Below are 25,061 nucleotides of genomic sequence, written 5' to 3' on the forward strand. Positions count from 1 at the left end.
CTAGCAGTGGGAGGTTTTAGATGGGAAAAGCCTAAGTACTCATTGGTTTCAAAAGAATATTCAAGGAGATAATCCCATAACCTATGGTAATATTATGAGTAGTAATCAATATTAACAATAACAAATTATGTGAGATCATGTTACAGTGTACTAAGAATAATAGAAAAGAAAAGAATAAAATTAGGAATTTGATTGGAATTGGAATTACCAAGAAACAAATTCAGCAGTGGTTTCACCAAGAAAGGCGTCCAAGTCATCCCTGGCCTGATATGATCCTTCCCATTACAAACAAGAACAGTAATATACTCGTAAAGGCACAAGCATGGTGTAAGAATTCTCACATTAGAAGCCTATTGGGGAGGTCTTAAACTTATAAATGGGGGGAGTCCCTCCACTTAATAGGTTAGTCTTTTGGGTGTGAAACTCCCAGTCCGTGACAAGTGATATCAAAACAGACCCAATCCGTCTTTCGATGTCCCGCCAAACGTCCACGTAAGGGCGTTCACGTGTGATTGTGGATCCACATGAGAGAGAGGTGGATGGATAGGCAGAAGGCCGCACCTGTGACGAAGGCGTCATAGGATTGGATGGGGAAGAATGTAACCAATCTCACATTGAAAGCGTATTAGGAAGGTCTTGGGCTTATAAATAAAGAGAATCCCTCCACCTAATAAGTTAGCTTTTTGAGTATGAAACTCTCAGCTGTGACAACGGGCACAACAACTAATGAATGAGATCAGAACTGAAGTGGACATGCATGAATGTTTGAAAGAAAAAAAAAAAAATATATGTTAAAATTGAGGAGTGAAAGTGATTACAGCGAGAACGTCGTCGGAGTAATTAGGGAGGAAATGGCGTAGCTTATTGGAAATAGCAGATTTGAGTTTGGAAGCTGCTTTTGATTTTCGATGCATCTTGAAACATTTTGCGTCGTCCTCTTTCATTTGAAAATTCTTGTTGCAACTCAAACTCTCGTCTCTTCGTTTTTCTATTATATTTCAGTTTCGGAATTCGATGGATCATAAGATTTGGCGGCGGCCCATTTCAGTGGAGAGTAATTACTCTTCTGGCAATGCCATTCTTATTAAATGAGGCCACGTTTTATGTGTTTGAATAATGAAAATGGTAAAATATATGATTTAACCAGTGCAGATTGTTGATATTTTATTTAGAGGCTGACCTTGTCACCATAGCGGCATTTATATTGTATAACTGTCCCAACTCATCCGCTTCCACCCGCTTCACCAGAGGTTTTATCACTGTAGGGTCTACTCGGGCCACCTTCCCTACTAAACCCAGTTAGACCGAGTTTGGACTGGGGTCGAGCCATAGATAGTCGCTCGTCCATGCCTACAGACCCAACATCAGTCCCACCAGCCTTGTTCATGAGTGACACCGAGTTCTTCTTCACCTTGCCAATCAACACCATGGACACGATCTCCAATTGTATTCGCGTCCATCACACGGAGACCATCACAGAAGACCAGCTCAATTCCAAGGCGTTTCAGCCAGGAGGACATCTGCGTTTCAGCCAGGAGAACGATGTCCTCGACGACGACGGAAGCCAGAAGATTGTCCTCTTGGTTTGGATTCATGCTTAACCACAATGGTGCTGCCACGGAATTTTCTGTATGAACGGAAGTGACTCGGAGAGGATGTGGACGCGGAACTCAGCTGTATATTTTAAAATTATTAAACAATGGTGGGCAAACATGATCAAACAAAATAAAAATCAAGACAGGGAGGGAAAGAAATACTTTGATTACTTTCAATTGCACCTTCTTTTTTCTTTAAAAATTTGGCCACATGACCAAAATCTCTCTTTCTCTCAGAAATCTAAAAGTTGAATTGACAAGAAACATGAAATTTATCTCACTACCATTAATATATATATGTATATGAACTTAAATATCAGTGGGCTAATTATGTTAAATTAGAAGCCAACAAAACCCTCTTCATCATCCCCGCTACTGAGGGATTCAACCAACTGGCTATCGTCATCTTCATCACCCTCAGTCACTATCTCCAAAATTCCACCTCCATCGTCATAATCTACATCGTCAATAATAAAATCCCCATCTTCATCATCATCAAGATCACTCACACTGTCATCATCATCACTGTTGCTCAAATCATCTCCATCACTATCACCATCCCCATCTAAATCTGGCCCCAGTAAAGGGTCCACATCACCATCGTCATCATCCTCCTCATCTTCCTCATCACTCTCAGCATCATCAGGATCTGAGTCATCATCGGTTGGCCTTCGACGACCAATTTCATAAATCCTAGCTGATGAAAACATCTCGTCTTGGTCATCCATGGTTATCAATCCAACATTTGAATCAGTTGGTTCCGTTGCAAAGTCAAGGACACAACGATCAACAGGTATAGTGGCTATGTCAGAGTAGTTGATAGCATCTACTGTGCGAAATGCAGAAAATAGAGGGTGCTTAACTCGACGGGTGTTAACTGCTAACATAACTTCCTCTAGATTTCTCCTCAGTATGGCATAAATTACATCCCCACGGGCATTGAAGGTTATTGTTGTTTGGTCCAAGGATGGTACACTTCGGAGGAGCCTAAACTTCCGCAGATCCCAAACCTCAGAGTTTATAATAACCTGTCGAAAGAAAAAAAAAAATTAAGCAAAAGAGTCCCTGGAAAGTTGGAAATAATGTATATGTGCACACACAAACTAGACATTAAATGTAGCACAGGTTTCCATGTACAGACTAGATAGACAGGAGTCAAATTTCAATATCCTAAAACAGAAGAATCATCAGGATGCCTACACAAATTTTAGTAATAAACCACTTACAAAAACGAACTAAATATCTTATTTAACTAAAATATCCACCCAACTTTTACTTACTAGGTCCCTTTTTTTTTTTTTTTTTTTATTTTAACTTCAATACAACAAACATTTTTAAAACAAACAAAAGAAGATAAATATAGCCGAAGAAACTGTTTTCCTCAAGAAATGTATATATATACTGAAACAAAAAAATCTGTATTAACCGAGTAACATGAGGAGCATAAAATTATTAGCAAGAGTTGTATACTTATAGTAAAGAGTAAAGGAAGACTTTCTCATAAGAAAATACCCAAATTATCAATTATGGCATCCAAACAGTTCTATTTACCTCATTCCCAGCAGGATGAAAACCACCACCCCCATAATCTGTGAACTGATCAAAACGATGGACAGGTGCAGAATTCCGGCGGTCCCATAACACTCCATTCCAGAGAAGCATTGTGTCTGAAGGACTGAAGTGTATCTGTGAATATGCATGGCCCCGACCAGTGGAATTGGCAGGTGTGTCAGACAGTTTTAATTCCAATTGGCAGGTCTGAATATCATAGAGGAGAATTCCTCGTTGGGAAGTCTCCGTAGGTAAGGCTGCAAAAATGCTCCCAGAATTGCTAAATCTTGCCACCTTGCACCCCTCAAATGAATGCATTGGCCCACCTGAGACAGAAGAGGCATCCCACAACCGCACATCCTGGGAGCTTGAAGAAAGCAAAAGATGGGTCTCAGCTGAAAGATGTGACTGGACAAGCGTCAAAGGACCTTGGTGGCTTATGCAGCTCTCAAGCACATTGCCGCTGTTGGTGTCAAAAATTTTGAGCTCCTTAGTGTGGCTACCAACTGCAATATGAGATGAGTCTCCAAGAAACGTTATGCATGTCAAAAGAGCACCAGCATCATCCCGGCATGTTCGCCATGGCCTGAATCTGCTGTAAACAAATTGACGATCTCTACGATTTCTGTGGATTCCACTGTACATACTTTTGTACTCACGTGAACCAAGCCGGGCTGTTACATTTGATGGAGCATCAAGGCTCCGCTTTGGTTCAGGACAGACATGAGGGTGTAGGAGAGAGAGTGGTGGAAGAGTGGTTATAGGAGCTGGACACTGCCGATGCTGGTGCTTAAGATACTGAACAACAAGAGAGTCTAGGGTTAACCGCTCTGAATTGCTGGACTGGGAATCATTTTGAAGTCCAAGTTGGGAGGAAGGTGTCGATTGTCCCACATGGTAATTGCCATATTGGTTGTCATCCAAATAATCTGCCAAAAAGCTTGATGTTGATCGACCATGTTGATCCCTTAGATTAGAAAATGGCGTACAAGAACCCTGAACATCATTAAGAAGACTGCTTTTACGGAGAGAATTAGGTGTTGGACAAACTGGAGACCTAAGTCCATAATCACTAGTGTTGAGTCGCTTTCCAGACAACGTCAATCCAGTATCCTTTAACTCTGATAATTTTCGTTTCATAGGCAGCACAATTGGGGTCTTGCATTGACAGTCCGTGTCAAGACCCTTTTTTGTCATGGATTCAGATGGAATTTCTAATACACTTAGAGGTGCAGAAGACTGTTTAGAACTACTGTACACTTTTCTAAATGCTGGTGTTTGGCAATCATGAGACTGAGGCTGATTTCTTGACTGTAAACTAAAAGAAGGGGAGAAAACCAGCTGCTTCTTCTTTGAAGACATACTTGAATCACATTTCAAACTAATATCCTCATCACGTGCAGTAAATTTCAATTTATCAGCAAGAAATCCACCAGGAGTACGACCAGAAGGCCATTGAAGCTGTGTTGATGAGGTTTCTTGCATGGAGGCCTGATGTGCAAGAGATGATGGGGCTGCCAATGAGGGCAAAGGTGTCAACTGTGCCTCTTTGAGCAGTGTTGCAGCTGTTGTACCCAAACCCGATGCCTGAAGGTGTTCATGTATAAGAAGTAGAAGTTCCCTAAAGTTTTCAAACATGCCCAAACCACGGAATGGGAAAATAAAATTATTAAATTATCAAAGGGACAAAGGAAAAGAATCACCAAAAAGAACATTGTTCCGGAAAAAGAAAGGAATACCTGGAATGGTAAGTGATGGGGGTAGCAGCAGCTATGGCTGCTCGTTCGATGCGCCTTAAAGTAGGGGTAGCAGCATCAGTAGCTGCTAATGTACTTGCACGCCCTGAATTTGTTACAACCTACAAAACACAAAAACAATTTTACACAAATTCAAAATACTTCTACTAAGTAAAATAAACAATAAAATCAAGCGGTGATTTCCAATTGAGGAAAATAAATGCCTAGCAAGATATTCATAGCAAGTTTCATATTACTGGAGAGTGAATAGCAATATTTTTCATTGTTTGTTCAGCAGATAAATACAATAGCATGTGCTACATTACTAATTAAAGGGAATGAAATATCAATTCTACAGTGTAGTACTTCTTTTTCTCACCCAGTAAAAACTGCAATTAAAAGAGAGAGAAGATATTTTGGATTTAACAAGTCAGAAAACAATGTAGGTTAGAGATGATTTCAATTTGGCACTAAATGGTACTAAACCCTTTTATCCTAATCTCAAATAATTACTGTTCATACATGAGACAGCACATTAAAATAAAGATACACTGATGCTTACCGCAATAAGCTCAATCGCCACCTGAGAAAGTTCAGCCTGCCATCTGCCTTGGTCAGTTCCAGGCATCTGGCTACCTGAATCTCGAATCAGTTCTGATAACTTTTTCCCTACCTGGAAGGTCAAGTTGAGCTTAGTAGTGACAACTGAGAAATAAAAATTTATCCCACAAAACTTTACACTATTATCCCACAGAGTTTGTGTATATTTAGTGAAACTCATATGAAATATAAAATCTAATTACAATTTTTCTTTTTTCTTTTTTCCTTTTTTTTTTGATAAGATGGGTTATGTTCTAAGTAATTTCTCAAGTTTCACAAATCTACTACTCCGTACCAATACTAAAATTTAAAGGCATACCTCAGCAATGCAATATAACCTTAATTGCGTTGAGAATACCATTAAAATTTGACTTGAAAGTATTACATAAGAGTCACTTACCTGAAGCTTAGTCAATATGTGCGCAATTGTATCATCTCTGGCCAAGCCAAGCAAGACTCGACATGCGAGAGCTCGAAGACAGTCTAGAGCAGCAGGAGGAGAATAAATGCGCGGTTGCAGGAGGTGTAGAAGTACCTTTATGCCATTGTTGGCACGGACAGCCTCCCTTGCTTGACGATATCCTTGTTCCAGCTGTGCAGCAAGACCAGCACAACCTGCCCCAGCACCTAAAGATATTCTACGATCCCCAACTAATCCTGATGTTGGAGTGGGGAAAGGTGTCTGTGAACTGCCACTAGTGGACTGTGTGTTTGCTGCAGTGCCTCTATCTAGCACACTAGATTCCCCATTACGCTCTCTTAAGTCACTCTGACTAGGCATGTAAACAGCTCTTTCTGAAATATTACGTTCTGCATTCCTATCTCTATTTTCCATAGACGAACCATTTGAGGGTTGGCCAGAAACAGACTGCTGACCTTGTGCAAGTAAAGGTGGCTTATTGCTGATTGAAGGTGGAGGACAGACAAGATTGATTAACACGTTCAGTGCTGGCTGTATGATCTGCAAAATTAAATATAATCTTAGAATGAGACAACTGTTATGGACAACACACACTATAACGGCCTCAGGAGTCTGCCGCAGCATATTCTCAGCTCTGGTAACTTTCTTTTCTATTACATTTTACTTTTTAAAACCAAAATATAAATCAAACACCCTCCCTCTCAAAATAAGGTGTGAGTAGGATTTGATCCCAAAATCTTTTGTACAATCTCAAGAGCCAATTAGCTGACCTAGGAAGCATCCAATTTCATCTTCGTTTGTTTTCAAACAAATAAAAATAATAATAATAAAAAAAAAAAAAAAATCTCTTTCCAGCATTCTCCAGTTATGATTGTTATAACTTACTGGACAACCAGAACTAAAGCATCAATACCAAAGAGAGAAATGTTCACATAAAATTTCTTTACCTCGGGGTCGACATAACTACTAGTAACATTTGCCGCATCCAAAATGACTGCTATACCAGAATGATTGTTACTGAGTGTGGCATTTACTATCATCTTGCGGCTGTTCGGTACCAATGTAACAATATGCAGAACACCCAATGCATACTGAAGCAAGTCATGCAAATAACGCTCAACAGGAGGGGCCTAAAAACAGAAACCAAAAATAATTTATAGAGAGAAGCAAATAGAAGGGAATAATAATGTAAAGAGTCATCACACCATACCTGACACAATTCCAACATGGTAATATGTCCATTAGAACTTAAGAACCTGTCAACAGCAGGCCAACGAGTTCTAACAAATGCAGGGCCTAGCTTCCGATCTTTCTGTAACTGTAGAAAAACTGCATCAATTGCCTCATTACTAATGTCAAGTGGCTTGTAAGCAGCCCTTACATTTGGAATATTCCGGGGTGCACTTCGATTACTTTTATTAGGACGAATGGAATCAACAAGCAAAAGAAGATGTGCTCTAAAATATTGTCGCAAAGCAACACAAGTGTGATAAGCTATCTGCTTCTCCGAGGATGTCAGTACTTCTGGTGGTGATCGATCATTTCGAAGTGATGTTGAACCAGAAAGGCCTAAAGCCCCAGAATTACCTCCAGATCTTACAGAGGCAGCATCGTTTAAAAGGCCCAGTAATTTCTGTAAGCCATCCTGAGCATCAAAAGCATCAATAACTGCTCTGAACACAAATGCAGCAGCAAAAAATAAGGCTGCATTTTTTCTGGCTAGATCCTGGGAGCACTCAAGAAGGTAAATAGCTAACTCAACCACCTGGTACACAACATCAGAAGGAAGCGCACATACACGTTCCATAATCCCCTGAAACAAATTTTCTACAAGTGAGAAATCATAGTACAGAGTAGGTAAAAATTAATGCAAGCAAAGTACACAAATTCTTACACTCATTCACTAGAAAGCATTACCTGAAGAGATCCTATAGTAAACAAACAAGAAGAAAGACCAAAAAAGGTCTGATTGGTTCTTGGCACAGAAAGCAACTTTTGTATTCCACCTCTATCCACAAACAATGCAGCAAATTTTCGGTGAGCAGCCAAAGCACAAATTAGCTTCATCACATCAGGCAAAATGTTTGTAACCTTTGATGCTTCTTCAGATTTGCAACTCCGTTGCAATAGTGCAAGACAGACATCTACTCCCTTTTCATGTAACACAGGACCCAGAACTTCCATGTATTCACCTAATGTCTCAAGGCACTGAATGCAGTATTTTTCTCTCAACTGTGCAAGGGTTTCAACATCAGGGATGAAATATTCTTCAACATCCTCAATTACTTCTGTTTCTGTGACACTTAAACTCACTGACTCAGCATTATTGTTGCTACAGTTCCTGTCACCAACCCATAACTAGTATATTAGCACCTGCCTAACTGAAATACATTTAACCAGAAGATATAATACCATCATAACCACCAAACTAAAACCCATTACCCAAGCATACTTGCTTTAATGTGAAATTACCAACCTTGAAACTTCAACTGCATTAGCAGCGTCAATAACAGTAGAAGCAGCTCTGGAAGCAGCCAAAACAGCGGCTTCTTCATCGTTGGAAGTTCTAAATTCCTGATAAAAAGTCGCAAAAAAGAACAATTGAAAGACTTCAGTTAAGATAAGTATTATTATATTATTTTGACACCTAGAAATCTATACGTTTTCCGCACATGAAGTTCGAAAGGTATAAACAAAACAATGTATTAAAAAAAAAAAAAACTAGACAATAAGAATGACAGTACATACCTCTAGAGCTGCACTTTTGACAACTTCAGCAGCTGAGTCACCAGCTGCTTTGATGGCTTCTACAGGAGCATTTGCTGCTCTAGCTTCAGCCTCAGCAGAACTAACTGCTTTCTTTACCAAATCAAAGATGTCTTTGCTTCCTACTCTGCATCCCTGAAAGCAGTCATCGCCATCATCTCTCTCCACAATCAAACTATCAGAACTGTTTTTTCCTGAATACTTCCTAGCATCTGGTACTTTTTTCAAGTCTGAAGTTCTTAAGAAACTCTTATCTCTTACATTCCGTCCCTGTCCTAGACGAATACCAGATCCTGGAGATGTCAAAACTTGTTCACTTTCCATAGACCCTTCATAAATCCTACCCTTCCCTCTAGATCTTGCCCATCCACGATTTGACCTACGCCTTGAGGAGTCATCTCTTCCACCTTCATCAAAATCACCAAATTTTGTCTTTCCCTCACGACCATACCATCTTTCCTCAATATCGGTATTTACCTCACATATATCAACCCCCTCTGCTGACCCATCAGGTGGTTCTCCATCATCAATCCTGCACTCTTCTCCACGTGTCTGCCTACCAATACCTTTGTCCTGATCCCTTTCACCATCTTGATCATCAAAAGATCGCTCATCAGTCGTTCTTTGCTCATCAGAATGCATTGTCTCAAGAACCTGCCGGACTCTACCCCTACCTTCTTCTCTACCTCTTAAGGAGGTAGCACCAGAGGAATTCCTACTGTCAGTTAAATGGCTAGCATCTTTTTGACTTGTACTTGTCTCCCCAAGGACGCGTATGCGCAGATAATGCATAAGCTTTGCAGACAATCCAGATGTCAACACATCTTCAACAACCACTTGCCCACCACTATAATAAATCAAAACCACATAAAAGAGATGGTATAAACAAACTAAGCATATAAAAGAGGTTATTAAAAGCAGGAAAATAGTTAATCATAAGCTAATAAGTGTACCCTGACAAACACAAAACAAGAAGCCCGGTTGAGTAAGTTCTCAACATTTCAGAATCTGAAGCTTCCCTTTTCCCAACTTCGTGGCTCGAGTTACGATCTTCACCAGAAAAACGGGCAGTCTCATCCATCACCCAATTTTTTATGTTCTCCACAATGGGTTCTTCAAAAACATGAGGATACTGTACGGATTTTACAGGACATGAAGCAGATAAAACATGACATAAGGATACTGTATGGATTTTACAGGACATGAAACGGATAAAACAGGACATAAAGACCAAAAGAAAATATTAAAAAAAAAAAACTTTCGAGGAAGAATTATCTTACTATCCAAGTGAGAGAACAGCTTAATAGAAGACGTGCAGCAGCTGCCTGGACGGAGGTGGAATATCTACTTTCAGAGAAAAACTTGGATGATATCAGTTCAAAAAAATCATCGTTCTCCTGTAGAGGGAGTAAAGGAATTATCTTATTAATGTTTATTTAAGACTAATACAGTTGACACACAGATACCAAACAAGACAAAACCACTAAAATAAATAAAGAAAGAAAAGAATAGACACAGGACATATAAACTTAGTTACCCGAAGTAAGTTGCCAAGGCGTCCAATGTTATGAGACGCTCTCGCGGAATGAGCATTACTGGTGGAATAACCATTATCTTGCAAGAATCTGCAATTAATATAAAAAGGATGAATATATACAATCATAAACTCAAATTAACACGAGTAAATGAGTGTACAGCAAAACATAACAAAATTATAATCGAAAGCCAAACTTACAGTGATTCTTGGATCTCTAACAGAGAGGCAAGGGCATGGAGGAGTGTGGGATTAGGGTTATCGGATGAGGCAGTAATCTTTTCCATGAGTCTCTGTGCCTTCGCCATCAACTCTTCCTCTTCTTTCTTCGTCGTCTCTTCTTCATGAGCAGGACTTTCACTATGCTCATGCCCTTGGGTCGATGATCCTTCCATTTAATATACTCACCGAAAAACAATCAATCTTTCATCAGACCTCACAGTAATGTAAATTTTAGGGAAAACTAACAAAAGAATGCCTCTGCGGGTTTTGTGGTCGTTTTATAGCATCAGAAGGAGAGTTCTTTCTTCTTCAATAAAACAACTGGATCCGAAGTTTCCCGAATAACCCGACTCCTTTACTCTAACCCTACTTTTCATTATTCGTATATTGGTTCGGCCCGTTTAAAGACCCGTCTATAACACGCCTCGCCCCATTTCTGCTGATCTGCTCTCAACAAAATAATCACGTTAAGTAATAGGGATAGTTACAATCGACTCCAGAGATCTATTTTAATCACAATAAAGACCTCACATTTTTCAATAAGTTAAATATAGTTAGGGGCATAAACTATAATTTCCAAAATCTCAGGTCCTTAAAAAGAATAAACTTTATAGTGCTAATCTTTCTGCTATAGACTATAGAGACATACTTTGCTCTGAACCTCTGGTTAATATTTCTTATGTTACAGGTAAAAGGAAAATCATGGAAAAGATTACTGGAAATAAAGAAGAAAAAGAAGCAGTAGCATCACCGGAGAAACAGATAGACCCTGCTCAAGCTGGAGGCAACAACTGGCTAGAGTATCTCAACTTGAAATTTATTCTTTTTTGTCTCTTTTATTTCTCCATGATGATATTGGTAAAATACTTTATTATTGTTTATGATGGCAGGGTTCAAGATTCTCTAAAAGAGAGACTGATAACAGAGGACGATTTCAATTGGAAACTACCCAACTCCAACTCCATTGAGTTAAAAGAAGAAGAGGTGTTGTTAAAGTTTGTGGGTGGGGTTGATATCAGCTACTCAAAGGAAGACCCTTCTATGGCATGCGGCTGCCTCGTTGTGTTGGACCTCCAAACTCTTCAACTTGTTTACGAAGACTACTCTATCCACAATTTTCAAGTTCCTTATGTCCCCGGTTTCCTTGCTTTTCGTGAGGTCTTTTTAACACAACTTTCCCATTATTGCTTTTTCTTCATTGCATTGCTCTTTAATAATTNCCAACTTCGTGGCTCGAGTTACGATCTTCACCAGAAAAACGGGCAGTCTCATCCATCACCCAATTTTTTATGTTCTCCACAATGGGTTCTTCAAAAACATGAGGATACTGTACGGATTTTACAGGACATGAAGCAGATAAAACATGACATAAGGATACTGTATGGATTTTACAGGACATGAAACGGATAAAACAGGACATAAAGACCAAAAGAAAATATTAAAAAAAAAAAACTTTCGAGGAAGAATTATCTTACTATCCAAGTGAGAGAACAGCTTAATAGAAGACGTGCAGCAGCTGCCTGGACGGAGGTGGAATATCTACTTTCAGAGAAAAACTTGGATGATATCAGTTCAAAAAAATCATCGTTCTCCTGTAGAGGGAGTAAAAGAATTATCTTATTAATCTTTATTTAAGACTAATACAGTTGACACACAGATACCAAACAAGACAAAACCACTAAAATAAATAAAGAAAGAAAAGAATAGACACAGGACATATAAACTCAGTTACCCGAAGTAAGTTGCCAAGGCGTCCAATGTTATGAGACGCTCTCGCGGAATGAGCATTACTGGTGGAATAACCATTATCTTGCAAGAATCTGCAATTAATATAAAAAGGATGAATATATACAATCATAAACTCAAATTAACACGAGTAAATGAGTGTACAGCAAAACATAACAAAATTATAATCGAAAGCCAAACTTACAGTGATTCTTGGATCTCTAACAGAGAGGCAAGGGCATGGAGGAGTGTGGGATTAGGGTTATCGGATGAGGCAGTAATCTTTTCCATGAGTCTCTGTGCCTTCGCCATCAACTCTTCCTCTTCTTTCTTCGTCGTCTCTTCTTCATGAGCAGGACTTTCACTATGCTCATGCCCTTGGGTCGATGATCCTTCCATTTAATATACTCACCGAAAAACAATCAATCTTTCATCAGACCTCACAGTAATGTAAATTTTAGGGAAAACTAACAAAAGAATGCCTCTGCGGGTTTTGTGGTCGTTTTATAGCATCAGAAGGAGAGTTCTTTCTTCTTCAATAAAACAACTGGATCCGAAGTTTCCCGAATAACCCGACTCCTTTACTCTAACCCTACTTTTCATTATTCGTATATTGGTTCGGCCCGTTTAAAGACCCGTCTATAACACGCCTCGCCCCATTTCTGCTGATCTGCTCTCAACAAAATAATCACGTTAAGTAATAGGGATAGTTACAATCGACTCCAGAGATCTATTTTAATCACAATAAAGACCTCACATTTTTCAATAAGTTAAATATAGTTAGGGGCATAAACTATAATTTCCAAAATCTCAGGTCCTTATAAAGAATAAACTTTATAGTGCTAATTGTTCTGCTATAGACTATAGAGACATACTTTGCTCTGAACCTCTGGTTAATATTTCTTATGTTACAGGTAAAAGGAAAATCATGGAAAAGATTACTGGAAATAAAGAAGAAAAAGAAGCAGTAGCATCACCGGAGAAAGAGATAGACCCTGCTCAAGCTGGAGGCAACAACTGGCTAGAGTATCTCAACTTGAAATTTATTCTTTTTTGTCTCTTTTATTTCTCCATGATGATATTGGTAAAATACTTTATTATTGTTTATGATGGCAGGGTTCAAGATTCTCTAAAAGAGAGACTGATAACAGAGGACGATTTCAATTGGAAACTACCCAACTCCAACTCCATTGAGTTAAAAGAAGAAGAGGTGTTGTTAAAGTTTGTGGGTGGGGTTGATATCAGCTACTCAAAGGAAGACCCTTCTATTGCATGCGGCTGCCTCGTTGTGTTGGACCTCCAAACTCTGCAACTTGTTTACGAGGACTACTCTATCCACAATCTTCAAGTTCCTTATGTCCCCGGTTTCCTTGCTTTTCGTGAGGTCTTTTTAACACAACTTTCCCATTATTGCTTTTTCTTCATTGCATTGCTCTTTAATATTTTCTTTTCTTTCTCTCGATTTTAGGCTCCAGTTCTTTTACAGCTTCTGGAAAATATGAAAATGAAGGCTAATCCTTTCTATCCACAGGTCATATTACACTTTCTTTTCATTTTTAAATACTGATACATTTTTTTGCTATTTTGCTACCTGTTTTTCTTTTAATCAGATTTATGAAATTTTGTTCCTTCTATGATCAGCAGTTATTAATGGTTGATGGAAATGGGTTACTCCATCCTCGAGGCAAGTCCTTTTGCCAAATTTCCGTGTATGTTATTTCTTCTTCTACATTATAAATAAAGCTCGGTGATTTTATTTTCCTTTTGCAAGTTTGAGGTAGGGAAAGAATGTTTGCATAACCTGGTTTCCAGTGTAGTATTATGTTGAAAGTTCTAATGCAACATTTATAAAGAATGTTTTTCCCCGTTTGTTGATTATTGGATACAACCTAACAGTAATTTATTAATATCCTTGTGTAGGTTTTGGCCTGGCTTGTCATCTAGGTGTTCTGGCTAATCTCCCAACAATTGGAATTGGAAAGAATGTAAGTTCTGACTATATTATGGATTAGTTCTTCTCGTGTTAAAAAAGCAAAGTTCCTTGAAGGATTTTTTATAATGAATGTCAATAATAATATTGAATAGTTCCACCATGCTGCTTTAGATTAACTTATCTTACTTTCTTTGATAATATGGCATAGCATAAAATCACTTGTCCCTGATCTGAATTGGATATCTAGAACTTGAGTTCTTGACTTTTGGTTTTGTAAATCCAATCATGAAAAGTTTCAAACTTTGATATATTCCAGCTGCACCACGTGGATGGTCTCACTCATACTACAGTAAGGCAACTACTGGAAGCAAAAGAAAACAGTGATGCAGATATTATTACTTTGAAAGGAAGAACTGGATTCGTATGGGGAGTGGTGAGTTAGCATGAATTTTTATTATTTATTTATAATTTTTTTTTTTTTTTTGGTTGTATATCCTACTGCAAGGGAGATCATGAATTGTAACACTGCTGTTATATTAAACCTTTATTAGTTATGGTGAATTAATTTAGGTATCTCACTTTCTACTTTCCTTGGGAGTGAATCATTTTAAAATTCCTTTATTTGCATGGTTGTAAGCTTTCCAGATTTTGGCTTTTTGGCTTTGTTAGTAGTCTATTAAGTAAATTGATTTAGGATAAATTCTGAGGGCATGTTTTTGGAGACATTCCCAGGGGAAAGGTCTGGGGAACAACTCTTCTCAAACCAACACTGCAAGGGATCATTTTAATTTTAGTTGTGTGTGTGGAAAGTGTGGGTGGGGTTTGTAGTTACTACAGAATAAATAAAAATCGCAGACAAGTTATTTCTACAATATTTAGTATCGTAAAACTTAGACTACTGATGGACACTTGGTCACCAAGTGGTATAACGGAAAAGGGCAAAATGGGAAAGGGAAGGCATGACAAGGCGGGACAGTTGGCAAGGAAGCAAATGGCACAAGGAAGGCTTAACTGATGGCAATTATTGTTAGAGTTTGTTAAGAGAAGGGAATCTTGAGTGAGAATAAAAGGAGAGCAGGAGCGTAGGATAGATTATGGAAAATTAGTAGGGAATTGTATAGGAGGAACTGACCCTCGAAGATCAGTGTATTGCTGGGTTTATTTTCATTTTCTGTTTGTTACAAATCCATTTCCTCTTAATACAGTTTTATTCCAGTTTAGTATAGTGCTTGTGGTTGAATATTTGCATTTACTTTTATTGTCTGTGTTTAAACGTGAGTCTGGGAGGCTGGTTTCCATCAACTACCTAATTGAAAGATTCTCTGTCATGTCACATGTGCATCCTCTCTATAGAGAAGCAAAATAGGAACTTTTCTTTCTCATAGAGAATTAAACTTTTGGTCTGTGAAGGTAAAATAGTTGGATTTTGGTGGGATCTTTAATGTCTTAGACATTTTGACATGTGAGTCCTTATCATATCTGAATACGGAGATGTAAACTTTGTTCATGAAATTTTTAGTTATATTGGCTCCTTCCTTGTTCATTTTATAGGTCCATAGTATATCTGAAACCAGGCTGTTGCCCAGATAATTTGTTGGCAGCCCATATTGTTCTTTATTGGGTTCCAGAGTTGCACAATATTCTTAAATTCAAGCATGAGATGTGAGGAACTTCAGGATTGAAAATCTGAAAGCAGAATTGTCAATTGTCTTGTCATCGGTTCTTATTAATTCATTCTACATGCTAGGAGAGATTTTATCCTCGTTGTCAGGACTTGTTATCTTGTTCGAAATTAAAGTTTAAATGTGTGGGTGAGTTCTTAGGAAGAAAACTTAGGCCCTTAGACAACCGTTTTGCGCCTTCTGAAATGTTGGATTAACCGGATTTATTTGTTTAATTATGTTTAAAATCCCTATTCTCAAATAAATATAGCTTCTATTTTTGGAAGGCATCTAGTTCTTTTAGATGATTTTGTTGTCCTTGTTTCCTTAGCTCCACAGGTTTGGTTGACAGAATCGTATCTCAAGGTTTTTTTCTTTCTTTTTCCGCAGGCAATGAGATCAACTCCAGATACATTGAAACCGATATTTATTTCAATTGGTCACCGCATATCACTTGATACTGCGGTGCTGATTGTTAAAATGACTTGCAAGTATCGTGTGCCAGAGCCTATCAGGCAGGTTATTAAATATCTCGTACTTTTTTCGGCTGTCAACCCAGTGTCATTCTTTTAAAGGTTTATTTATTGTTGTTGTTGCTGTTGTTGTTTCTTATTTTTAACATTTGATCAGAAAGAGTCCAGTGTACTTCAAAAGCTTTGAGGATATGTTCTTATGTTGTGAGCCCACTATCTAATAAAAAATTCAAAATGATGTGTTCATAAATTTCTGGTGTAGATCTTTAGTGTAGTTATCAAACTAAAATTATTTATTATGTATGTTTTGAAGTTGGAAGGTGATATCTAGTTTTATGAGCTTGTCTGTGACAATGCTTCTTGTCATCTTGCCAGTCATCAATTGTTAATAGTTTTGAAAGGAAATTGTTTTCTTATTCTTTCTTTGATTTACCTGTTTTGTTTGAGAGATATTGATGCATAACTCTAGTCTCTGCTTTTCATATGACATGTAGGCTGACATAAGATCAAGAGACTATCTCCGAAAGCATCAGATGGGACATTAAAATGGTGCCACTGGTTAAGTGTGGTAGGTTTTGCTGTATTTTTCTTTAATTTTTATAATTTCTCTTCTTAATCTCAAATAAAAAATAAACAAAAGAGATAGAGAGAGAGAAGGAAAAGAATGAATGAACAAAAAGGGAACTGCTCTTGCTACATCACGAGGACAAATTAAAATTATGTCATGAAGCTTGTGTTTAAAACTATTTCATTGGTGAAGTTTGAGCATTGACCGTGATAATGCAAGTTAGGATGGTGATGGGGGTATATAATAAGTGTTAATCTGAATGTTAATCGCAGGGTGGGGACTTTACTGAAGTAAAATATTTCAAGAAATGTTGAGCACAGGGTGGGGAATTTTCTAGTGCAGGGGCTTAAGCATACCATTATATTACTATATGAGCTAAGCTTTGCCAGCCCATTTCAGTATGGTTAAATCATGCAATATGCTAAAGTATTTTTATCTTTTAACATTCCTATCAAATTGGCCTTCATGACAAAAGATTTGAATTGATCACGAACATGGAACTCAACACATGTAGACAGAGATAGGGTTATGGTGTCGCTTAGTATGTGAAACAGAGAGACATGTTTTTCTTTGATGAACAAAGTGCGTGGTGAAAAGGAACAAGTAGAAGATATAAATATGTGTTCCTGGGCTTACTGCACCATTAATATGAATATTTTCTGGGAGAATAATTGAGGTTTGATTCCCAGAATGAAGGTGCAACCATTTTCTTATGATGTTTAGAATGTTGTTGTAATTTTCATTTTGTAAAATTTGTAGATGACATTGTTTAATAAATTTTTTAAAGGCTAACCGTTAGCTCTTCGGCAGGTTTAATCCTACTCAATGTGTAATGCTGCAGAAGCCTTCACACAGTACAGAAAATGGGATAAGACATTAAGACGGAACTCAACTGATTTTTGGGGTCAGCATTTACTCTGCGCCATCAGTAGTCTGCGCTTGCCTACTAGAAACAGAGAATTTGGAAATGAGCTGAGAACCAAAAAAATATCTTGATGCAACGTTGGTTTGAGAATGAAATGAGTCTGTTTGAACGAAACTCTGTTTATTTTGCTTTGGACCATACTTAAAGAATTGTCAGGGAAAATCAACGGGGGCATTTGATTCAGTTTTTCATCTGGTTGGAGGAGTTGATGCGGTTTTCTAAGTGTTTTGAAATAAGTTTCAGTGATGTTATAAATAGTACAGTACCAATTTCTGTGATGGTAGAGAATAGTTCGTTTTAAGTCATTGCTTTTGCTTTAATGCATAATGAGCCAGCGAATGGGATCAGTTTAGTTTCTAGATGGAACGTTTAGAATTGTTCTAAACATAATATCTTAACTACAAGAAGATTCATCCCTGTATAAAAATACAAGTTTGGGGTCTAAACCGTATTGTGTACTTGAATGTATGCTGTCAAATAATAATTATACAAGTCTATACGTAGAGAATTCACGCCTTAATATTAACCGCATTGTAAACGAGAAACAGAAACACCAACCAGCAGAGCAGTATGCATTGTTATAGAAAAAACTACCTCCCGCCAACACTGGCAGTCGTTTGGATCATGATCCTAAATTGGCAATCTCCACGGATGGATTGCTGGTGGTGATGCGGAAAATTTGGAAACCGGCAGGCAGTCAATTTGATCATTCCTCTGGTAATAGTGTTAAACGCATAGGAAACGTTTCCACGGCATCCAAATTTGAGCAAGAACTCCATAACCTACTTGTCCAATCAGCATTTGCACGCATAACTCACACTAAGTGAAACTTGTGGATCATCAAGGCTTGCAGAAGGTGACATAACACACCATTTTTGAGCAAGATATGTACACCCTTTGCAGCAACCAACCATTCTTGTTTGTTACAAGTGAAGTTGGTACTTAGGTTTTCCATCAATGTAAAATAAACCCCAATGGCGTTCAAAATTACCTGGCTGAACGCTTTTGGCATCTTCATCAATAAGACAAATAAATAGGCATCCAGGGGGCCTGCTCTCATTGGCGTTCCTTGTCCACCATTTACGTGCGACATAACCCTTGGTTGAAGCGTTGGGCATAAATGAGATTTGCATTTTTGTCTCCATCAGTAGGCCATCCAACTTCCCCACAATTATGGGTAAGTTACCAAATCCATTTTTCTGTAAAGCCCAGACAAGGGTGTCATAGTTAGCTTCAAACACATTTTGATACACTCTTCCACCTACATTTATTGGAGCAGAATTGTTGTTATCGAAGAAGGCAAAGTCAATGGGAAAATTGGGTCGCTATAGAGACATAAAGGGGTAGATGTTTCAGTAAAGAGCCCCTATTGTCACTTAAAAATTAGTAATCTCCACCATTAATCACGAATGTCTACCGGAAGTCACCTTCAGAAGGGAGATTTGATTGGCTTTCGTAAACATCAGCGTTGAGGGGGACAGTGACTTTCACCCGAGCGCTCAAACCAGCTCTTAAGAGCTCGTGATATTTTGAAGAGCAGAAGAGTTGTATTAAGGAAAGTTCCATTGAAAGTTGAGAGAAACGGTTCGTTTCCAACTGCAACATACCTGGAGAATACCAGGCAGCGAAATTCAAAACCAACTAAACAATCATACATATACATCAATCCCCTTCTCTAAAGATGATTTAAATTTTAAGTTTATAAGAGAAAGAGATTTCCCTGATGTCAACAGAATTGGAAGAGACATGAGTCGAAATATTCTTAGTAACCCAATCTTCAGCGCCTGGACATCATTGGCAGAGTATAGCATTCTCTTAGGGATACCCACCATCACTTGAATTCCGGAGTTGGAAAGTGCTTAAAAATCTTGTTATCAGCATCGAATACTTAACCTTGTCAAACCCATTATCTTTTAGCTCCTACCACCGTTGAAGCCGGCAAAGGATGCGTACCTGTGTTCCCCGTTTACTCCGATTCCACTCACTGGATAACAATATAACAACAACAACACAACAACCACCACCCAGCTACACCCCCCTAGATCTTATGCTGTTTCTGATAGAACCCATTAAGAAACAGGCTTGAAATTACAAAAATCAATCAATTAGAATCAACAATAAAGATTAACAGAGCGGATCAAATTTAAAAGCAGGTCTGAGAAGCAGCACGACGAATGATTTCAAACTGCGAACAATTATTAGAAGGAATTATCTACTAGAACCAGCATAGGCATCTTTCAATCACCTCAAATATCTTTTTTTAACGTATAGTAAGTAAGCAGAGTAAAGAGTGTTTATTATTTATTTTTTTGTGTGATGGGATCATACACTCGTTTCCACGTTGAGAAGTATTGATTGGATCTTTAACCATAGCTAGGGACCAAAGTATGTATAGTATTTATTTATTTAAAAACAAACAGTAGAAGAATCTTGAACTTTAGGGTTGGTGCTTAAGAGGTTTCTAGGCTTTTGTTGTGTGTGAGCCCAACACCAACCGGAACATGTTGGGCCTTGCTATCGTTGGATTTTCATTGTATAACGTGTGAATTTCCTTATTAGAGATAATGTTGGAAAGTAACGTCCTCGCCCAGCCTGACCGAACCCAACCCGTGGTGGGTTACTAATTTGGCGGATAGGTCCTAACCTATCCGCCAACAAAGGCAGGCCGGGTTAGGCTCACCATTTTTTGGGGATTGGTTGGCCCAACCCGCCGGGTAGGCTGCGGGCCGGGCCGGGTTAACCCCCTTTTTAGATTTTTTTTTTTATATTTTATTTTGTTTTGTTTAGTTAACTTTTCAAATGAATAATTACAATTTATAAATGAATAAATGTATTGTTTTTAGTTAACTTTTCAAATATCAATAATTCAATTAAATTAAATTTTTTTTTTTTAAACATTTCAAATATTAATTCAATTTTAATATAATAAATTGTAATAAAGAAAAATTAGATTCATTCATTTATCAAAAAAATAAAATAAGAATTATAACAATTATTAACCCGTAAAAACCTTATCAAGAAAACCCAATGGGACAAAAACTTGGTAAAGAAAAACAGTGCAATAATTGACATTTAATTTATAAGTTATAATTTACAAAACCACTAATTTGGGGGTTGACTAGAACCTCTCATCCTCTGTATCATCTATATTTACAAAATTGAAATGATTCTATTAAAGTATCATCGACAACCTCGTATTGATCTTGATGATGCGACCGTTCCCAATCTCGAAGACATGTGAGGACTTCAAATATTTTTTGTGAAAGTTTAGTCCTCCTTTCATTTAAAACTCTTCCACTTGCACTAAATGTTTTTTCGGATAAGACGGTTGAGACAGGAACAGCGAAAACATCCAAGGCAAGTATTGATAATACCGAAAAAATACATTTTCTGGCTTTCCAATATTCCAAGACATCAAAGTTGGCTCTCTATTGTGGATATGCTGGTAACATTTTGGGGGTTGCCAAATATTGTTGAAGCTCGTTACTCTGTGACTGCATGGATGACAGTATATTAGTTGTTGTTGGTGGTGGTGGTTCTGAAGAGGAGGTCGTGCTTCGGATTCGGGTCCTCTTCGGCCTATTCAGTGCACTCCAAGAGTAGAAGTCTTCATTTATTTATTCTGATGCAACTTCCCTAGATAGTTCGCCTTTTTGCGGGTTCCCATACCTGTTTTCATATTGGAAATATACTTCTGCAAGACAATTTTTTACCTCTCCTATTTGATTGGCATATGCTTCGGTTTGTAAATTTTCACTTAAATTGTCTAAACCATTTTATAAACCTGCTAATTTAATTCTAGGATCTAATATAGCACCTAAATAATAAAGAAAATGAATGGGTTCCCAATATTTAAAAAAAAAAAATTTCCATTGCCTTTATTGGTTCTTTTAAAATTTCATTGTTTTTGTTTTTTTGTAAATAACTCTGAAATTTTTATAATTGTATGTATTACCAATGGACTATTAGGATAATATACACCTGAAAGTTGTAAAGTGAATTGGTAAAAATTTTTAAGAAAATAATGAAATATTTTAGCTATATGCTAATCATTTTCTACCAAATAATGAGGATCTCTATTATTTCCTACAAAATATCTAATTAAATTTGCATAAGGTAAACATGAATCAAGCATTAAATAAATACTATTCCATCTAACAAGCATGTCTAATGCAAAAGTTCTAGGAGACATATTTAATTTTATGCAAGCATCTTGAAATTCAGCATTTCGTTTATTACTACTAGTAATCCAAGCTAAACAATCCCTAATTCTATCGATATTTTCTTTAATTGTTTTCATACCATTTTTTACAATTGAATTAATAATGTGACATGCACAACGTCAGTGAAAAAACTTCAAATTATTATAAAAAGGATAATTACTTTGAAAAAAATATATAGTTGTAGTATTAGCAATTGTATTATCTAAAGTTAAACTTATCACTTTAGTAACAATATCATAATCTTCTAAAACTTCAACAATTTTGGGTGCGTTTGGTGTAGTATTTTGGATAGGATTTTGAGGATAATATTGGATTGTTGGATAGGGGAGTATTACGAGGTAAATTTGAAAAATTTATGAAAAAGCCCTTAGGTTTACTAATTTAATTAAAGACCCTACTATATAAAATGACAAAAACACCCCCACCACCTGCAGTGTCAGATTCCGGCCGCCACCGCCGGAATCTAGCCGAAAAATTTCGTTACGGCACAGACCGATCGGATCTGTGCCGCAACGCATCATTATGGCCTTTTCCGGCCAGATCCACCACGGATCTGGCCGAAAAAGGCCAGATCTACGGCCTGTTATCGCCGTCGACGGCGGAAAGGCCAAAACGACGGCCATCTTTGGCCGTCGCTGACGGCCAGATCTGGCCTTTTCCGGCCAGATCCGTGGTGGATCTGGCCGGAAAAGGCCAGATCGGTGTAATTCTGGCCATTTATGGTCAGAATTTAGGCCGTTGTACATATTCCGACTATCACCGGCGGTGGTTGCCGGAATCTAACAAGTTGGGTTGATGGGGGGTTTTTGTTAATTTTTTTTTAAAAAATTTAGGGGGCATTTAGTGAAATTAATAACCTTTATGGGGTCTAAAAGTAATTAAAAAAATAGGGTAATATTTCTGGAATAGTGTGCCAAACATTATTTGGAGAATAGGATTGGGAATATGGATAAAAATAGGGAGCTAAACGTACCCTTTATTATAAATTTGTTGACCACTATGATCCACATCCATTAATCTAAATCCTAATAAAAATTTATTTAATTTACATTCGTTATCAAAATAATGACTAGTCACACAAATATAATCTTGTTTAGCTCTACCACTCCAAATATCGGCAGTTAGAGCCACACTAACATGACAAGTATATATTTTATTTTTTAATTCTAATTTCATTTTCTTAAACAATTTTATTAAATCATTTTTAGTTGCAGTTTTATAATAACTTTTAAATCCTGTAAAAAATGAATTTTTAAGCTTCTTACAACAGAGCTTCTGTGTATATTTTGAAGAGCAGGAAGAGTTGTATTAAGGAAAGTTCCATTGAAAGTTGAGAGAAACGGTTCGTTTCCAACTGCAACATACCTGGAGAATACCAGGCAGCGAAATTCAAAACCAACTAAACAATCATACATATACATCAATCCCCTTCTCTAAAGATGAATTTAAATTTTAAGTTTATAAGAGAAAGAGATTTACCTGATGTCAACAGAATTGGAAGAGACATGAGTCGAAATATTCTTAGTAACCCAATCTTCAGCGCCTGGACATCATTGGCAGAGTAAGCATTCATTAGGGATACCCACCATCACTTGAATTCCGGAGTTGGAAAGTGCATTAAAAATCTTGTTATCAGCATCGAATACTTAACCTTGTCAAACCCATTATCTTTTAGCTCCGTACCACCGTTGAAGCCGGCAAAGGATGCGTAGCCTGTGTTCCCCGTTTACTCCGATTCCACTCACTGGATAACAATATAACAACAACAACACAACAACCACCACCCAGCTACAAACCCCTAGATCTTATGCTGTTTCTGATAGAACCCATTAAGAAACAAGGCTTGAAATTACAAAAATCAATCAATTAGAGATCAACAATAAAGATTAACAGAGCAGGATCAAATTTAAAAGCAGGTCTGAGAAGCAGCACGACGAATGATTTCAAACTGCGTAACAATTATTAGAAGGAATTATCTACTAGAACCAGATAGGCATCTTTCAATCATCTCAAATATATCTTTTTTAACGTAAGTAAGTAAGCAGAGTAAAGAGTGTTTATTATTTTTTTTTTGTGGATGGGATCATACACTGTTTCCACGTTGAGAAGTATGATTGGATCTTTAACCATAGCTAGGGACCAAAGTATGTAATAGTATTTATTTATTTAAAAACAAAACAGTAGAAGAATCTTGAACTTTAGGGTTGGTGCTTAAGAGGTTCTAGGCTTTTGTTGTGTGTGAGCCCAACTACCAACCGGAACATGTTGGGCCTTGCTATCGTTGGATTTCATTGTATAACGTTGAATTTCCTTATTAGAGATAATGTTGGAAAGTAACTCACTCGCCCAGCCTGACCGAACCCAACCCGTGGTGGGTTACTAATTTGGCGGATAGGTCCTAACCTATCCGCCAACAAAGGCAGGCCGGGTTAGGCTCACCATTTTTTGGGATTGGTTGGCCCAACCCGCCGGGTAGGCTGCGGGCCGGGCCGGGTTAACCCCCTTTTTAGATTTTTTTTTTTATATTTTATTTTGTTTTGTTTAGTTAACTTTTCAAATGAATAATTAACAATTTATAAATGAATAAATGTATTGTTTTTAGTTAACTTTTCAATATCAATAATTCAATAATTAAATTTTTTTTTTTAAACATTTCAAATATTAATTCAATTTAATATAATAAAATTGTAATATAAGAAAAATTAGATTCATTCATTATCAAAAAAATAAAATAAGAAATTATAACAATTATTACCCGTAAAAACTTATCAAGAAAAACCCAATGGGACAAAAACTTGGTAAAGAAAAACAGTGCAATAATTGACATTATTTATAAGTTATAATTTACAAACAACTAATTTGGGGGTTGACTAGAAAAGAATGAATGAACAAAAAGGGAACTGCTCTTGCTACATCACGAGGACAAATTAAAATTATGTCATGAAGCTTGTGTTTAAAACTATTTCATTGGTGAAGTTTGAGCATTGACCGTGATAATGCAAGTTAGGATGGTGATGGGGGTATATAATAAGTGTTAATCTGAATGTTAATCGCAGGGTGGGGACTTTACTGAAGTAAAATATTTCAAGAAATGTTGAGCACAGGGTGGGGAATTTTCTAGTGCAGGG

At 37.4% G+C, this 25,061-nt stretch overlaps 3 protein-coding genes and 1 pseudogene across 4 annotated transcripts; 1 reads left to right on the forward strand and 3 right to left on the reverse strand.

Annotated features, from left to right (window-relative positions):
* Nucleotides 1–1,741: 1,741 nt before the first annotated feature.
* On the reverse strand, nt 1,742–10,746 carry LOC116113025 (DDB1- and CUL4-associated factor homolog 1). Its single transcript, XM_031399161.1, has 14 exons — nt 10,405–10,746; nt 10,207–10,294; nt 9,950–10,066; nt 9,623–9,801; nt 8,652–9,516; nt 8,380–8,477; nt 7,821–8,244; nt 7,114–7,716; nt 6,851–7,033; nt 5,883–6,443; nt 5,445–5,555; nt 4,886–5,004; nt 3,147–4,767; nt 1,742–2,623 (listed from the first exon to the last, which is right to left on the reverse strand). The coding sequence occupies exons 1-14, from the start codon at nt 10,596–10,598 to the stop codon at nt 1,934–1,936; spliced, it is 5,853 nt and encodes a 1,950-aa protein (XP_031255021.1). The 5' UTR covers nt 10,599–10,746; the 3' UTR covers nt 1,742–1,933.
* An 889-nt stretch (nt 10,747–11,635) lies between these two features.
* LOC116113126 (DDB1- and CUL4-associated factor homolog 1-like) lies at nt 11,636–12,717 on the reverse strand. Its single transcript, XM_031399273.1, has 4 exons — nt 12,356–12,717; nt 12,158–12,245; nt 11,901–12,017; nt 11,636–11,752 (listed from the first exon to the last, which is right to left on the reverse strand). Exons 1-4 carry the CDS (start codon nt 12,547–12,549, stop codon nt 11,636–11,638), a joined length of 516 nt encoding a protein of 171 aa, XP_031255133.1. The 5' UTR covers nt 12,550–12,717.
* Nucleotides 12,718–13,182: 465 nt separating this feature from the next.
* On the forward strand, nt 13,183–17,720 carry LOC116113028 (endonuclease V). 2 transcript variants are annotated; one of them, XM_031399163.1, is made up of 8 exons: nt 13,183–13,534; nt 13,619–13,681; nt 13,792–13,834; nt 14,071–14,135; nt 14,400–14,516; nt 16,135–16,263; nt 16,712–16,785; nt 17,596–17,720. In XM_031399163.1, the coding sequence occupies exons 1-7, from the start codon at nt 13,223–13,225 to the stop codon at nt 16,760–16,762; spliced, it is 780 nt and encodes a 259-aa protein (XP_031255023.1). In that variant the 5' UTR covers nt 13,183–13,222; the 3' UTR covers nt 16,763–16,785; nt 17,596–17,720. The 2 variants fall into 2 exon arrangements, with proteins under 2 accessions (XP_031255023.1, XP_031255024.1); XM_031399164.1 differs by having other exon boundaries at nt 13,795–13,834.
* A 580-nt stretch (nt 17,721–18,300) lies between these two features.
* Nucleotides 18,301–23,763, reverse strand: LOC116113127 (annotated as a pseudogene).
* Between the last annotated feature and the right edge of the window lie 1,298 nt (nt 23,764–25,061).

Source organism: Pistacia vera, unplaced genomic scaffold (assembly GCF_008641045.1).
Source record: "Pistacia vera cultivar Batoury unplaced genomic scaffold, PisVer_v2 Contig673, whole genome shotgun sequence".
In the NCBI taxonomy this organism is placed as follows: Eukaryota; Viridiplantae; Streptophyta; class Magnoliopsida; order Sapindales; family Anacardiaceae; genus Pistacia; species Pistacia vera.